At 41.5% G+C, this 14,892-nt stretch overlaps 1 protein-coding gene across 3 annotated transcripts in view; it reads right to left on the bottom strand.

Moving 5' to 3' along the window:
- Positions 1–14,892, bottom strand: part of bcar1 (BCAR1 scaffold protein, Cas family member) — a 55,917-nt gene that overhangs the window by 11,848 nt on the left and 29,177 nt on the right. For all 3 annotated transcript variants that reach the window (XM_030731865.1, XM_030731864.1, XM_030731866.1), the window contains exon 2: positions 8,282–9,010. In XM_030731865.1, coding sequence (XP_030587725.1) covers positions 8,282–9,010 — 729 coding nt within the window. The remainder of the gene's footprint in view (positions 1–8,281; positions 9,011–14,892) is intronic.

Below are 14,892 nucleotides of genomic sequence, written 5' to 3' on the forward strand. Positions count from 1 at the left end.
TGCTGAATGTGCTGCCATGCAGATGACATCTTTTTTTTTTCATATTCCAGCAAGACAATTAATATCTGCATGCTGCAGTTTTTACAACAGAGTGGCTTCGCAGTAGAAGATTCTGGGAGCTGAAGCGGCCTGCCTGCGGTCCACAACGTTCACTAACTGAAAACATTTGGAGCATCATGAAATGGAAAATAGGACAAAGAAGACCCGGGACTGCTGAGCAGCTAGAATCCTATAAATGGGACAAAATTCCTCTCCCAAAAGTTCAGCAGCGGCTCTCACAGATGTTTATGGATTGTTGTTAAAAGAAGAGGCGATATTATATGATGGTAAACATGGTCCTATCCCAACTTTTTTTTTCTTGAAATATTTACAAATCATTACATTCAGTTTGCACAGCGTCCCAACTTTTTTGGAGTTGGGTTTGTATATTAAGCTACTACATTACAGGCAAGGACAGGAGTTTTTGTCATGGTCCGGTTGTGCCTCTGAATCTGAGTTTTCTATTCTTGGTTACGTTCAGATTCTTTTTGTTTGCATGTTTTTGCTTTCTTTCCATTCTGCATTGTGTTTTAAGGTGAATGTTTGCAGCAGGTTTATATGGAGTCACTGAGCTCTGTTTAAGAGTCTGAGGCGCTAACGAGAGAAGAAAAATGATTTCTGTTTGTCTTCTACGGGTTTGTGCTCTTTATCAAACGGTGCTTCACTCTTTGCATCGTCCACTAGGGGGACCCTCTGTTCATACAGTTTCATAATTTAACTTCCATTTTAAAATGAGTTCATTTATTAACATTATAGAACAAAAGCCCTTTTCTGTACAGTTCAAGCACTTGATTAGATATTTTTCTAACAGTATATCAATATACAATAATGAACTGTGACATAATGTTCAAGTTATTATATGAGCTTATCTGTAACACAGCCACACATTGCTGAGGGAGCCAGATGGTTTAAAACTATTTATATATCTTCTTGTTTTCTAGATGAGGCGAAAAAAAGGAAGAAAACACTCCAGTGAGCCTCTGCTGCATGTTTCTCACTCCGCAGCAGCTGTATCACCCTGTTTGCAGTTTTTATGCTAACATCTCATATTTCTTCCTTCTAATTTACCATACAGACATAAGCAGTAATGGGCCTTCTTCTCTAACACTGAAAGTAAATGAGTGTATTTGCCCAAAGTCAAAATATTTTTCTAATAACTATTTGAGATCATTTAAACTCAGTTTAACATGGTAGTTTAGTTTCACATTGCTATGAACATTATCTTCATCAGGGCATAACCATAAACATGCTACTGAATTAAGTTTTTGTTAGAGAGCATGTCCTGCTCCATGTTGGACATCTTTTAAAGAGTAACATCCTCACTGTGTTGTTCTAAGCATATATCGACGGTCTTGATCCTGATTCTTAGGCTCTGACGCACAGGCCTGCTCTCCCAGTGCACATCAGTTCCTGTGGTGCTTTGCTTCGTATGTCCTATAGCAGAACTCCGGGCCAGTGATGCTTACTCTCAGATGCACTGTCCTAAAGTCAACAAAGAAAACTAAATCAGAGTGCTCATAAAGGCAGAAGGTACTCTGACCTAGCAACAATAAAACGCTTTCACACAAATTCAGCTATGAGGATTCATTGAAGGGGAATTCCTCTGCATGCCTGAACGCACACAAACTCATAGGGGGCCATGCGTGACACAAGCTAGGCTTTGTGCCATGTAGATGATTCATCCCAGAAATCGTCATTCAACTGATGACCTTTGCTCCGAGCAACGTCCCTCCTCCGCACCCTTCACCCTCTCGCTTTCTTTCTTTCCTTCTTCTCTCTTTCCTGTTCTCTGCTTCATGCTGATGAGCAAAATAATGCATAATAAAGCCGGGTTTCACTAAAACGAAAAGCAGAATGAAATCGTGTCAATAGTATCTGCAGCAAAATTAAAAAAAAAAAAAAAAAAGAAGCAAATTTATACAAGCAGATATTGTGCAGAACACTTCATGAAGAGAAAATAAATCTACAACCCAAATGTAGTGGATAAAATAGAGCAAGGTCCAGATGGAGGGCTGTGTGAACACGTTCGACTGCTCCAGACTGTCATCTCTCCTGTGCTCACACTACTCTCCAGTTTGCTGCTGGATGTCTTAGAGGAGACATTCAGAATGCAGTCATCAGCGTCGAGAGATATTTTATATATGAAGCCAAAACACCTAATTTCAAAATAAACAACAACAGCAAAGATCTGTACTATACAGCTATAGTGCTTTGCATACAATAAATCTGATAATTGTATCAGATATTGGTCTTATACTGGTTCAAATTGTTGGGCCATGGATTTGTGACATAAGACCAATTTGTGGGTCCAATATTTTCAATTCCATATCATGCTACATTTAATGTGGCATATGTCAGCATATGCTATGGTACGCTAGCACTGCTGGGTACGCTAGCATACCATGGAGGGAGCAAAGAAGTCGAGTCCCTTTGGAGGTATTTAACAGGTAAGTCAGCTGGTGCAGGACTCTCTCCGCAGTCCTGTGAAAAACTAAGTACACCCTGTGATTCAGATGGTTGTAAAACCATATTTAGCTGCAATAACTTGAATTAATGTGATTTCCACTGGCAACCCTTCCAAACAAACCACACTTATTAGGTCTTTTTTTAAATGTGCTGTCAAAAAGTTTAATATTTAACATGCTAACTGTAGAGTCTGCAGTGTAGCTCTCTTTTTTGCAGTTTCTCTGAGCGCTGCAGGGCCTGACCTTGGGGTGAAATTGTGGGGACATGATGGTCACACTTGCTGGTGATCAGTTAGTCAAGTGCATTTGATTAGCAGTGCCCGACTGCTGCCTAATTTACATGCACACAGTGAAACAGATGATAGGAGAGGCACTAGTAAAGTGCAGTACAGTTTGAGGCGGTAAGAGTTGTATTAGGTGACAGGGTTTAATAAGATGACATGAAAGTTGAGATTACTGAATTAAAAAAATATACGTGCAGATGCTACAAATGTGCTATTTAATTTACCAACAGTCAAAAGAACTGAAAAGCACAGAACACTGGAAAGCCACTATTGTAGCCCATTAAGGAAGTATTTTTGGATAATATTATTATATCATTTGAGAAACACAAGCTTGTAAATAACAGTCCACAAACACGCACCTAGCTTTCCAGCATTTTACAAACACAACTTCATCTAGCACACTCCCCAATAAAAAGGCAATAAAATTCACTTTTATTTATTTCTATTTATTTACCTCAAAGCACCTACAAGGGAAACGCCCAACAACCACACCGTCTTAGGGGAGCATCTATAATGTAAAGAGAAATGGTCCTAGCACTGAACCCTGTGGAACTCCATAATTAACCTTATTATGTGAAGAAGACTGCCCGTTGACATCGAGTCTTTTAGATAGAAATGATTCAAACCTACACTGAGTACATAAAAACATTTCACTTGGCCTTTTCTTTCTCTCCTTTCAGAAATGTCCTTGTTTCTAAATCAACTCATAAAACATCATCTCATTGAATCTACATTTACTTGATGTATTTTATTGGACCTTTGGATGAACTTTTGTCCTTCTGACAAAGAGAAAATCAGAGTGAACTGAAGTGTGAACACTTTGCCGCAACCAAAATCCACTGTGCAATATTTCTCACACAACTAAAACCTAATGTGCAACATTTTATTTCTTGAAACAGCATTTATCAGTGCAATATCTGTTTGATCTACATGTGCAATATACACTTCATTATCTGTGCAATATCCACTGTGTGCAAGTGTGCAATAACTGCTGTTCACAATCTCTATTAACCTGGTACTCTGTAATATATATTTATTAGGAGCACCAGATAAGAAATCATCCTTTTCATACTTAAGTAACTTTAAAAAGAGCTCTGCACAAAAATTCCTGTGAACTCAAACCTACAAATGGCAAATAAAGTCTCTTGAATCTTGAATCTTGCCCTGCACAATATTCTAAATGTTTTGAATAGATTCACTGACACCAGATTTTTATATTTGAGGAAGGACATTTGGGAAACAGGTATGATTTCCAATAACTTCTGAACTGCCTCCTCTGTCAGGTGAAGATATTTTGTATATTACAATTTACAAATATGTAGCTCAATTTGAATAACAGACACAGCTCTGATAACAGCTAGATGCCTAGATTTTGTACACAAAAGCCATGCAGCCATGTTACCACCACTAGAGGCTGTTTCAGCAGCACATTACTGTCCATAGTTTTGGAATGACATATTTAACTAGCTGAAATTTTTAATATAATCCACACAATTGGTTATACAGTATAAACAAAATTGTAGCTAAAATAAACTGACTGTAAAGTCCAAAAAACATTAAAAAACTTTATAAAATGTCAATAGACGAAGACAAAAGTGTGTATAAAGACAGTGATCTCATCCTTTATACACACATTATAACTATGACTAATATGTGTGGAAGCAGGAAGTGGAAATCTAAGTGTATCCTGGATCAAGGCTATCAGTCTTTTCCTGTTCTCTCTGAATTCCTTTGTACAAACAGATCCAGGATATGGTTTGACAGTGTTAGTCCCTTCAGACACAATAGGCTGACGCTACGAGAGTCAGATCAATATTTTGCTGCTACAAACAAGGCCACAAGTCTTGTATTATTAGTAAGGTATTAGTACATAGATAATTCATAGTTTATTAAGCATTACTCCTGCATGTCCTTTATAAACATGAATGGTTTATTCTTGATTAATACACTCACACATAAATATAAAATTTATGTGTCCTCCAAGCTCGGGTCCTCTACCAGAGGCCCGGGAGCTTAAGGGTCCTGCGCAGTATCTTAGCTGCACTCTTCTGGACAGAGATCTTGGATGTCGCTCCAGGAATCTGCTGGAACCACTCTTCCAGTTTGAGGGTCACTGCTCCGAGTGTTCCGATTTCCACAGGGACCACTGTTACCTTCATCTTCCACATCCTCTCTAGCTCTTCTCTGAGCCCTTGGTATTTATTGAGATTCTCGTGTTCCTTCTTCTTGATCTTGCCATCACTCGGTATTGCTACGTCTATCACTACAGCCTTCTTACTCTGCTTGTTCACCACCACTACTCTGTCCAGTTGGTTAGCCATCACTAGTTTGTCTGTCTGCATCAGGAAGCTCGGTCATTCTCAACCACCCATGGAGGCATATCCTGCTTTGACTTTGGGACTTCCAGGTCATACTCGGCACAGATCTTCCTGTATACTATGCCGGCCACTTGGTTATGGCGGTCCATGCATGCCCCGCCTGCTAGCATCTTGCACCCTGCTGTTATATTCTGGATTGTCTCAGGGGCATCTCTGCACAGCCTGCAGCTGGGGTCATGCCACATTCACTGAGTGTGTCCAAACTTTTGACTGGTATTGTATTTTAAGCTTAGCCATGTTCTTATATTCCAGGTCAGCTACACTGGCATTCAATGTACCAGTTGTTCTTGGAGCTTGGTACCCAGTACCAGAGTGCAGAGATGATGATATCCCCCCAACCTGACGTCCTGGCTCCCCCTTGCCGTAGCATTTGTGTTGTACCTCATCAATCTCTAGTTGCGATAGCAGTTTCTTCTTGCAGATGTTGAAACACTGAGCTGCTGGTTGTTTCTATGTCAGTCTGGATGTTGGGTGTCGAGTAATATACAGGTCTCACATCCCCTTCATGTAATCCCATCTCTGGGGTTACTCTGGTAATAGTCTTCCAACATTTCCTGATTCTCATCTCGTGCTATATCTCTCTCACTCATATTCCACGATAGGCTTGGGTTGCATGAGCGGGTCATCTGGGGGCCCTTACAGCATGCAGAATTCGAACCCCCAACCTATTGTTCCAAAGACAGGAATATTGGTAATGATCCTACTTACATTTCAGCATTCTGTAAACCTGAAGTGGGGCATTTATCACATTCTTAAGGATTTTACAAAAGTGTGACTGAAATTAAAATGGTCAAGCATGGCAATGATTTACCAACGTGTAAGATGCTTTTCTTTCCCAGAGCATGGTCCCTACAGATGTTACTGCAGTACTATGTTATAGAATGGGACCCTTTCACCAATGTTTCCACTGGTGTCCATTCAAGAATTTAAAATAGAATGAATATGGACAAATTAATTTTGAGATAGAAACACTTTGCATTAAACAACTAGTACAGCGGTAAATGTGGTTCATTGTGTCGTAGATGCAAAATATACTTGTGAGACATTTATCGGTCTACCGGGAGAATAAATCATTACCTCCATTGTTCCTTCACTTATTAACTTCTGACCATTTTATTTGGACATGGTATGCATTAAGGCCTGCTTCTGCGATAAGAGTTTAAAACCTTTATGACCTTAATACTAACTGTGAGAGTTGAGGTCATATATATTTACTTCGGGTGGGTGGATCATGCCTTGTCTGACCTTGTTCCAAAAGATCATTTCAAGCTGTGGTGTCCCATGATGCTGTTTGTGAGGGCTTTCCATGAAGAAAAGTACTGAATCTAAGAACACAATACACCAACAGCACTGAAGTGCACAAAGCTTTTCCCTGATTCCTTGGTTAGTTTCTGCATATTCATTTATTATAGACGGAGGAACAGATTATATTGCACGGTGGATCAAAATATGACTATACTTTTCTGTGTTCATAACTCCATCAATTTTGACAAGATCTCCAACACCACTGGCTGAAATGCAGCCCCCAAACATGACAGAGAGCTTTACAGATGGCTGTAGACTCTCACTCTCCTCTCTATATATTGACTATGATTTAAAACATTCATTTCTAATTTGGATTCATCACTGCATTTGACCTGCTGGCACAGATTTTCAGTCCAGCAGAAGGATCAGCTGAAGGCTCTGACACAGACCTCTCAGGTACTATGTCAGGTCTTGGCTGGATTTATTTCCCTATTTCTTAAGGACATGACTTTCAGATACAGTTTATCTGCTGTAAATATTTTTTAGGCTTCTTTTGTCCTCCAGTTTTCCAGTTTCCTTAATAAATTTTAAGGATAAACTGCACACTGTGCAGAGATATGTCAGGTTTTCACCAAACAGCTCTCTGGGAATGACAGGGGTGACTGAAGACTTTTGCACAGCACTGTATACATTTCTCAGCTCAGTCACTACTGTGATAACACCTCCTCCTGTGCAGCAGGTACAAAATATTGCATGCACAAGCTTTCTTTCAGCAATGGTCCTATCATGACAGAATAAGGATCAAATAGGAACCTAGACTGCAATTTCACCATAGACCAGCCTTATTAACCAGATTTGGCTCTTTGCAACGTCCTTACCCTTAAATGAAGTTCAAGTTCAAGGGTTCCTGTTTTAACGAGAGATGCAGCATCTGCAGCTCTTTGAACAAACCTTAACTGAATGATAAAATGTCTGAACAACATGAACAGAAAACAAGAGACCTGCTGGCCTGTCAAATGTTTTCCTTGTACAGTATCTGATATATTGGCACAGAAACTAATTTGGCTGTAGGTCAACCATCGCCGAGCTGATACTATTTTACATTCTGTAGACCTTACTACATGCTACCTTTCAGGAGGCTGTGACAATAATAAGGAAGGAGTAGCTTTCAATGTGTAGCATTTTTCAAAAATGTTGAAAAGTCACTAAAAAAAGTCAAAAATAGAAAATCCATCTCCCTGTTTTGTAGAGCCTTATCCAAAGAGTAACAAAAGACGGGTAGCAAAAAGTTGATGGGCAACGAACAGACGCCGGGCGGCATCGGATCAGGTCGACTGACTGTTGTTGACAGCGAAGCTAAAAATACTTTACCAGTGAGACGTGTCACTGATGTCACATCTGTAGTTCTGGTGAGCATTTTAACCACCTTTGCACATCACAGGTGTAAAGCTTTCACATATCATTCAACTTAATAAACTGGTCTGATCAGCTTAAGGATATTAAATGACCTCCCTCCACTAAAGCCCAAAATAAAAAAGTCAATTTATGGTTCGAGGCAGTGACGGACCACACCTTCAGGAAAGCTCTGCAATGTCCAATATTTAACTGCTAACAAAGCTTATCACATCGCACAGAACAAGAACAATCACGGTTTTTTCCTGGTTTGGCACAAATGTAGGCACACCTGTACCAGCAAATGCAAATAGAGACAACAGCAGAATTGTTTGTGCTTCATATATAAAACATGCACAACTCAAGTCAGGAACACGGATACTAAATATCCTGTTCTTATCTACATGTCCCAAATGTCCTTATCTACATAATGAGCACCTTCCTTTCCTTTTACATTTTCTTCTTCGTCCTTGCTTACCTTGCCAAGCGGCTTGTTGCTGCCCTCCCAGTTCCTCCTATCCAGGGAGGGGGGAACCTGATATACATCCTGGCCAGCTACCGTCACCCCAGCCGGAACTGTTGCCTGACCTGGTCCTGGACCTACAGAGGGGGGCACCTGATAGATTTCTTGACCAGGCTGTCTCTGGCCTTGAATTGGGGCCTTGCTGGACGGTCCTGGCTGGGCTTGTGTAGGTGCTCCACTTGGACCGGAGGGAACCTGGTACAGACTTTGGGAGCTTGGTTTGGGACTGTGTGAGGGGGGCATCATGTAGACAGAGTCAGGGTTGGGCTGCGCAGGGCTAGCCGTGGAGTAGGCTGGGTGCATGGATGTGTACTGAGCAGAGGAGAGGGTCTTGTTGGCAAAGCCGGAGGAGGACATTGAGGCAACAGATGACAGGGCAGGTGTTGGTTTGGCAAACACACTCGGAGGGTGGAGGGGTCTCTGGGCAAGTGAGGTGGGACAGGAAACAGCTGGATCTGGCGTGGAAGGCATGGCTTGCTGTTGCAGCTTACTGTCGTACATCCCAACGAGGATCTTGAGACGGTTGCCAGGGACGATGCCTTGGCGGCCATGGAGTGAGCAGAGCCACCAGCCGTCCAATCCCTGGGTGTCACGCTCCAGCACTGTCATAATGTCACCCTTGCGGAACGAGAGCTCATCTGGAGACTCGGCCACATTGTCATACAACGCCTTGGCCAATATGTTCTGGAGAAAAAGGGACAGAGAGAATAAAGTGTTTATACTAAAAATCATTCATGTTGCATCTGCTTAAAACACGGCCATGGAAAAATCTATTCTCCTCGAGGCCAGACTGTAAGATATCTGCAACCCTGGAGTTGTTATTGTGTAGAAGAAGAAACCACAGATGTGTCCATTTCAGATTTGTATTATAGTTGCAAGTTATGTAAAAAAAAATTCTTATCATATAATTCAAAATCCATTTCGACTGAATCCTACAACACACCACCAATATGCACGCACGCACACGCACACACACACACGCACTCACACACACACACACACACACACACACACACACACACACACACACACACACACACACACACACATGAGTGAGAAAAGCCAGCATGCAAACAGCAACACCTCCCGCCTTTGAAACCAAATCAATATTTGTTGTTGGCTCTGACGTCGACCTGCTCTCCTCCCTCTGTCAGACTCCCACCCCATCATAGACTGATACAACCTGTGCAAACACACACACACACACACACACACACACACACACACACACACACACACACACACACACACACACACACACACACCACCCTGACCATACGGAACACTGTCTGTTTAAATGAGGCCATGTAGCTGGCAGCCAGATTTATGTTTGGACTTTACTTCTGCTGCACTGAATGTTCACTCAGTGCTCAGGCTATAAACAGGACATAGAAATCTTGACTTGACTAACAAAAGATCAGGGGAACGTTTCTCATCAGATTCCAATTAAATTTAATTTTATTCAACTTTATTTATACAGTGCCAAATCACAGCAACAGTCTTTATATTGTAAAGACCCTACAATAATACAGAGAAAACCCAACTACTGAATTCAGGGCTGTGAAGGGGCAGGAGCCTATCCCAGCTCTCATACAATAAGATGCAGGATACAACTGGACTGACACCAGCCTGCTGTAGCGCTAACTCTTGTGTGCAGTGTGAGTATTTGGGTCAACTCCCTTGTCTTGTTTATTATTTAATTATATCACATTGTGCTCTGGCTTATCATCAGCTTGTCATTGGTGAAGGACTTGGTGTCATTGGTGCACTAACTTACATGACTGGTGTATTACAAGTATAACCTGTTTGATCGACTGATTGATTGATTGATTAACACCCTCTGTCCCCCGCAGCATTGCTGCTTTCCTTCACATGGCTGTTCTGAGATTCACTGTGCAGAATGATGCACGTGCTCCCTTAAAACATGGATACCAGCTTGACTTTGTGGCATTGCCTAGTTTGGAGCGTGATGTGGAAACTTGAGAACTTCACATCACAAACACTGACAGTGAACTTCACAATGAAGATGGAAAACCGTGAAACACGACAGATGCACCTACTCAAGTCTGATATATGTCCACAAGACATTTTTTTTCCATCTTCCTGTTTACTTCAGTTTCTTCCCTTTGGAACACTAACATTACCTGTTTCAGAATACATGACATCACTAGATTCATCAGTCTGTTAAAATGACAATAATCTGTCACAGGCAGCTTTTACAGTAACGTTCTCACAACACTGACAGAAAAGGACTCGTGTTATTATGCAGCATTTGCCAGATCTGACAGCACATCGAGGCACCTTGGCGACTAAAGTTAATTTGATTAGAGAAGTCACGTCCTGTATGTACTCAGGCCTCCTTATCCTGGACTCATGGTGCCGTGTTTGTGGGATTGTGGGTATGTGTGAAGAATTAGGGGTGTATAACCTATGTGGACGTGCTTGCATGCAGTCATCCAAGCACCAACAGAGATGACACTGTGTATATGTTAAATTCTGAATGGTTGAAAAGTAGGCCTGAACAGGAACGAGAGTGATGGTGGAGATCACCGTGTAGCAGGAGAAGTGCAAATAAAACAGCAAAGAAAAAAAAAACGCACGAGGAGCACAGATGTTGGCTGCAGCAGACATTTTTCATTCACACAGTTTCACTTCAGCTCTTGTGTGTTCAGCTCTCCACAGTTAGCTGAAGGACCAGCACAGGCAAAGAGTAGCCCACAGACTGGTTGTTTGTGACACTGCCCCCTGGTGAGAGTAAACAGCTATAACATGTAGACGACAGTCTGCAGAGGCTCTGTGCTGGACTAACGCACAACTGTGTTTGAACCACGACACACTTTACAGGCACATTATCTACCACCAGTTTAGAATCCCCAATTAAACTAGCAAACTAGCATGCATGTGTTCGGACTGTAGGAGGAAGCCAGAGGACAAGGTGGAAACCAGTGCAGGGAGGGAGAGAACATGCAAGATCTAAGTGTTCCCATTAGTGAAGAACATTCACTCCTACACTTGTTCACATATACTGCATGTTCTTTAGAGCTTTCACTTCTGTGTGCTGCTTCATGGCACAGACCAAATAAGATCGTCTACTAAAATTCTGCCACTGATGCAGACGATGCACTGCCTTTAAAAACACTGCTGTGGTAAACAGCTGAATGAGAGCACAGACAGAAGCTAAGAGCACACTGACTCCATCAGAACCTCACTTTTTAAAGCCTTTCTTATTAAGAGAATAACACACTGATTATTTACATTTTTTGAAAAATGTATGAAATCTAAAATTTTGAGATAATGAGGCATAGTATCTAATTTTCAAAGAGCTCCCAAAGACGCAAATACAAAATCATACTAGAACTGCACGTAATTAAACACGGTCCACGCGATGAAGAGGAAGCTGAGCATGGAAGCAAAGCTGTCCATTTTCCATGCTTTTTAAAACAAGCAGCATTAAGTCCTATTTTGAAAAAGCCAAATTTGGACCCTACTGATCTAAGTAACTACAGGCCTATATCAAAATTGCCTTTTCTTGCAAAAGTTGTGGAGAAGGTAGTGGCTGGGCAGCTGACTGCTTTCTTGGAAAGCAATAATATCCTTGATACGTTTCAGTCTGGTTTTCTGAAGATGCACTCTACTGAGACTGCCTTATTAAAAGTCTCAAATGACATATTGATGGCTGCAGACTCTGGTCAGTGCACTGTATTGGTTCTATTAGATTTGTCATCTGCTTTTGACACAGTCAACCACAAATTCTGCTACACCGACTGCAGAATGAGATAGGAATTAGTGGACAATTAGAGAATGGATGGATGGATGGATGGATGGATGTGTCATTGTCCCAGTACTTACACTTAATACCTGACTGTATTCATTCACAGAGATGGGAAACTGTATATCTGCATATATAAATTTGTCCTCCTCTACACCTCAAAATGAAGCCATGATAGCACGTTTGTTTCCATTTTGCAGATTATGGGAAGTCAACAAACACAGAGGTTACAGTGACAAACTTGTACGCAGTGCTTCAAACACAATGTTGCAGCAACGATGCTATGAGTATTCTGGATGTTGCCTGGTTAGACTGATCAGGAAAGGGAAATGCAGCAGTGCCTGCCACAAAGAGAAAGAAGTGTGAAAAATGAACAAGTGAGAAGCATTCAAACGACGCCTGGACTGAGGGTCAAACTTAAAAGAAGTACCTGACAGCTGCACTTTATTTAAGTGCTTAATTAGATTTTTTAAGGCCTTAAACATTGATGTCTGCTAATAACTGTGAGGAAGCCATCACGCAGACACTTGTATATGCACAGGGGCAGTCTGTGAGTGTGGAGAAATGAGAACACAGTGGGAACTAATCACATTACCCAGACTACAGGGGATAAAGCCCAGCAGCAAAAGGTGCCAACAATGTCCAACTAACTAAGGAAAAACTCTCAAACTCTCAGGGTAGCTAAGACCGAGGAGGGTCATGTTATTAGTTTTCTTGCTTGCTTTTGTGAAACTTAAAATCCCAACACTAGCTCTCTATGTAAAAAACTATTAAAGGAGTTTCTGCATGTTAACGAATGTTCATTGAAGCTGAAGAAAAGAATCTGACAAACAGCAAAGCTGTGGGCAAAAAAACAGGACAGCGGTGAGTCTGTCGCTTCTGTAAAATCCCAAATTACATTCAGTGACACCTGAATGGTATTATTCTAATATGTTTCACACCTGACTGACTGAAAAGTGGAGAGCGATGTGCCAACACTGGTGATGATGTTTTAAGACGAGACTTAAGTTCACAAACGTGAAACACTGACGACTGCTCCAATGTTGCCTGCAATATCTCTGCAGCCAAACTGCTGTCAACGCTCCACACCAAATTCCACTCTGTTACATTAAAATACCTTCAAACATTCAGGGTAAGTACCCAGTGATGATCCCGGCATTTTCACACCTGTAGTTCAGTCCAAATGGGTTGATGAGTTTGTAAATTTGTAGCTCTGGTTTCAGGTGAACCAAAATGCATCACTACAAACTACATGAGGACATTCAGACCTCTTAATGGGTAGATTTGTGATCTGGACCAGTGGATAACACTGAGAATTTACCCTCAACATTTGTATTTATCTGGGTAATATTTCAGGCAAAACTGTATGTAGCAGGCCAGCTGCTTTGGTTTGTGTACTCTGCATGGCCTGGTAGCTGGGTCGGATCGAGGTCGGATCGCTCTCTCAACATAAAAGAAAAGCTCCTGAGTTTGTCTGGAGCCAAACTGAGACTAGACTGCTCACCACAACAAGGAGGGAAACCAACTGGACTTTGATTTAAACGCACTACAAAGTGCATCCTTACACCCTCACAGTGTTGCACTCAGTCCCCCGAGGTCATTACGTGGCTGCTCTGATTACAACCATCACAACCAAGTTAAAACGTGCTTCTTTTTCTGTGTTAAATAATGGAGCAAAGTGTCTGCTTCAAATCTTAGTAAACAGCATGTTTCATTTAAATATGCGTCTCTCCAAATTAAATGGCTACAAATACATATAGACCGAGGGCAGCCACAGAAGCAAGTGCCCCTTCCCTTCACTGCTAAATGTTCACGTGTCTCTTTAGACAGCAGCTCCTCTGACCTGAAGAACATGGAACAAAAAACTGCAATGTGAGCTGGTGCTGGAATACATGATCTCTCTGTCTTCTCTCTCACACACACCCTCACACCAAAAAACTGTGTTCAAGGACAACACAAAAAACACAAGACCCGACCTGTCTCCACACACACACACACACACAAACACAGAAGTCATTAGAAGAAGAACCCTGCAGAGAGGGCTGACAGCCGTGTTCTCCACTCACAAACTTTACACGGCGATTTGAGAGAGACTACAGTTTAGATTTGAGGTCAGAATTAGGATAAGGCTGAAGTAAGCTGTTCAGTTGTGATATTTAAGATTAAGGTATGAGGCTGGGACACTTGTGGGTCCCCACAAAGACAGAATTCTTGTGTGTGTGTGTGTGTGTGTGTGTGTGTGTGTGTGTGTGTGTGTGTGTGTTTGTGTGTGTGTGTGTGTGAAGATAATGATAAAACATTTGCAAGTTTGTCTCTGGACAAGACTCCACATGACCGAGGAGAATGTGAGCGGGGATGTACGTGGATTTTACTGTGATTTGGTTTCATTTCAAATTCTGCTGTTTTGGGTTTTCTGCAGCGATTTAAATGTGTGTGAACATGCATATACAGAGAACTTAGAGGAGACACAAATTTGGTATCTTTAGAACTTCAAGTTCTCCACAGAATACAGAATAACGTCCTGCGGCCGCCTCATGCTGCCCTGACCAAAAGACTAACACATCAGAAGTTTGTGGTATGGTGATGACAGTATGGTACAGTAATCCATAAAGGTCATGGAGAGCATGGAAATTGTTAATTAGGACTATACTAACGATGCCAACTGTTGATTTAATTTTGCTGAGTGGACATGAAACATGAAAGTATGAATAATCTGGTTACTGGAGTTTTGTGTATGATTGTATAGCCAAGGTGTGCATGTTTTTGTGTACGTATGTGCCTGTTATTGGTGAAGCAA

This window comes from Archocentrus centrarchus, chromosome 6, assembly GCF_007364275.1.
Source record: "Archocentrus centrarchus isolate MPI-CPG fArcCen1 chromosome 6, fArcCen1, whole genome shotgun sequence".
NCBI classification, from domain to species: domain Eukaryota; kingdom Metazoa; phylum Chordata; class Actinopteri; order Cichliformes; family Cichlidae; genus Archocentrus; species Archocentrus centrarchus.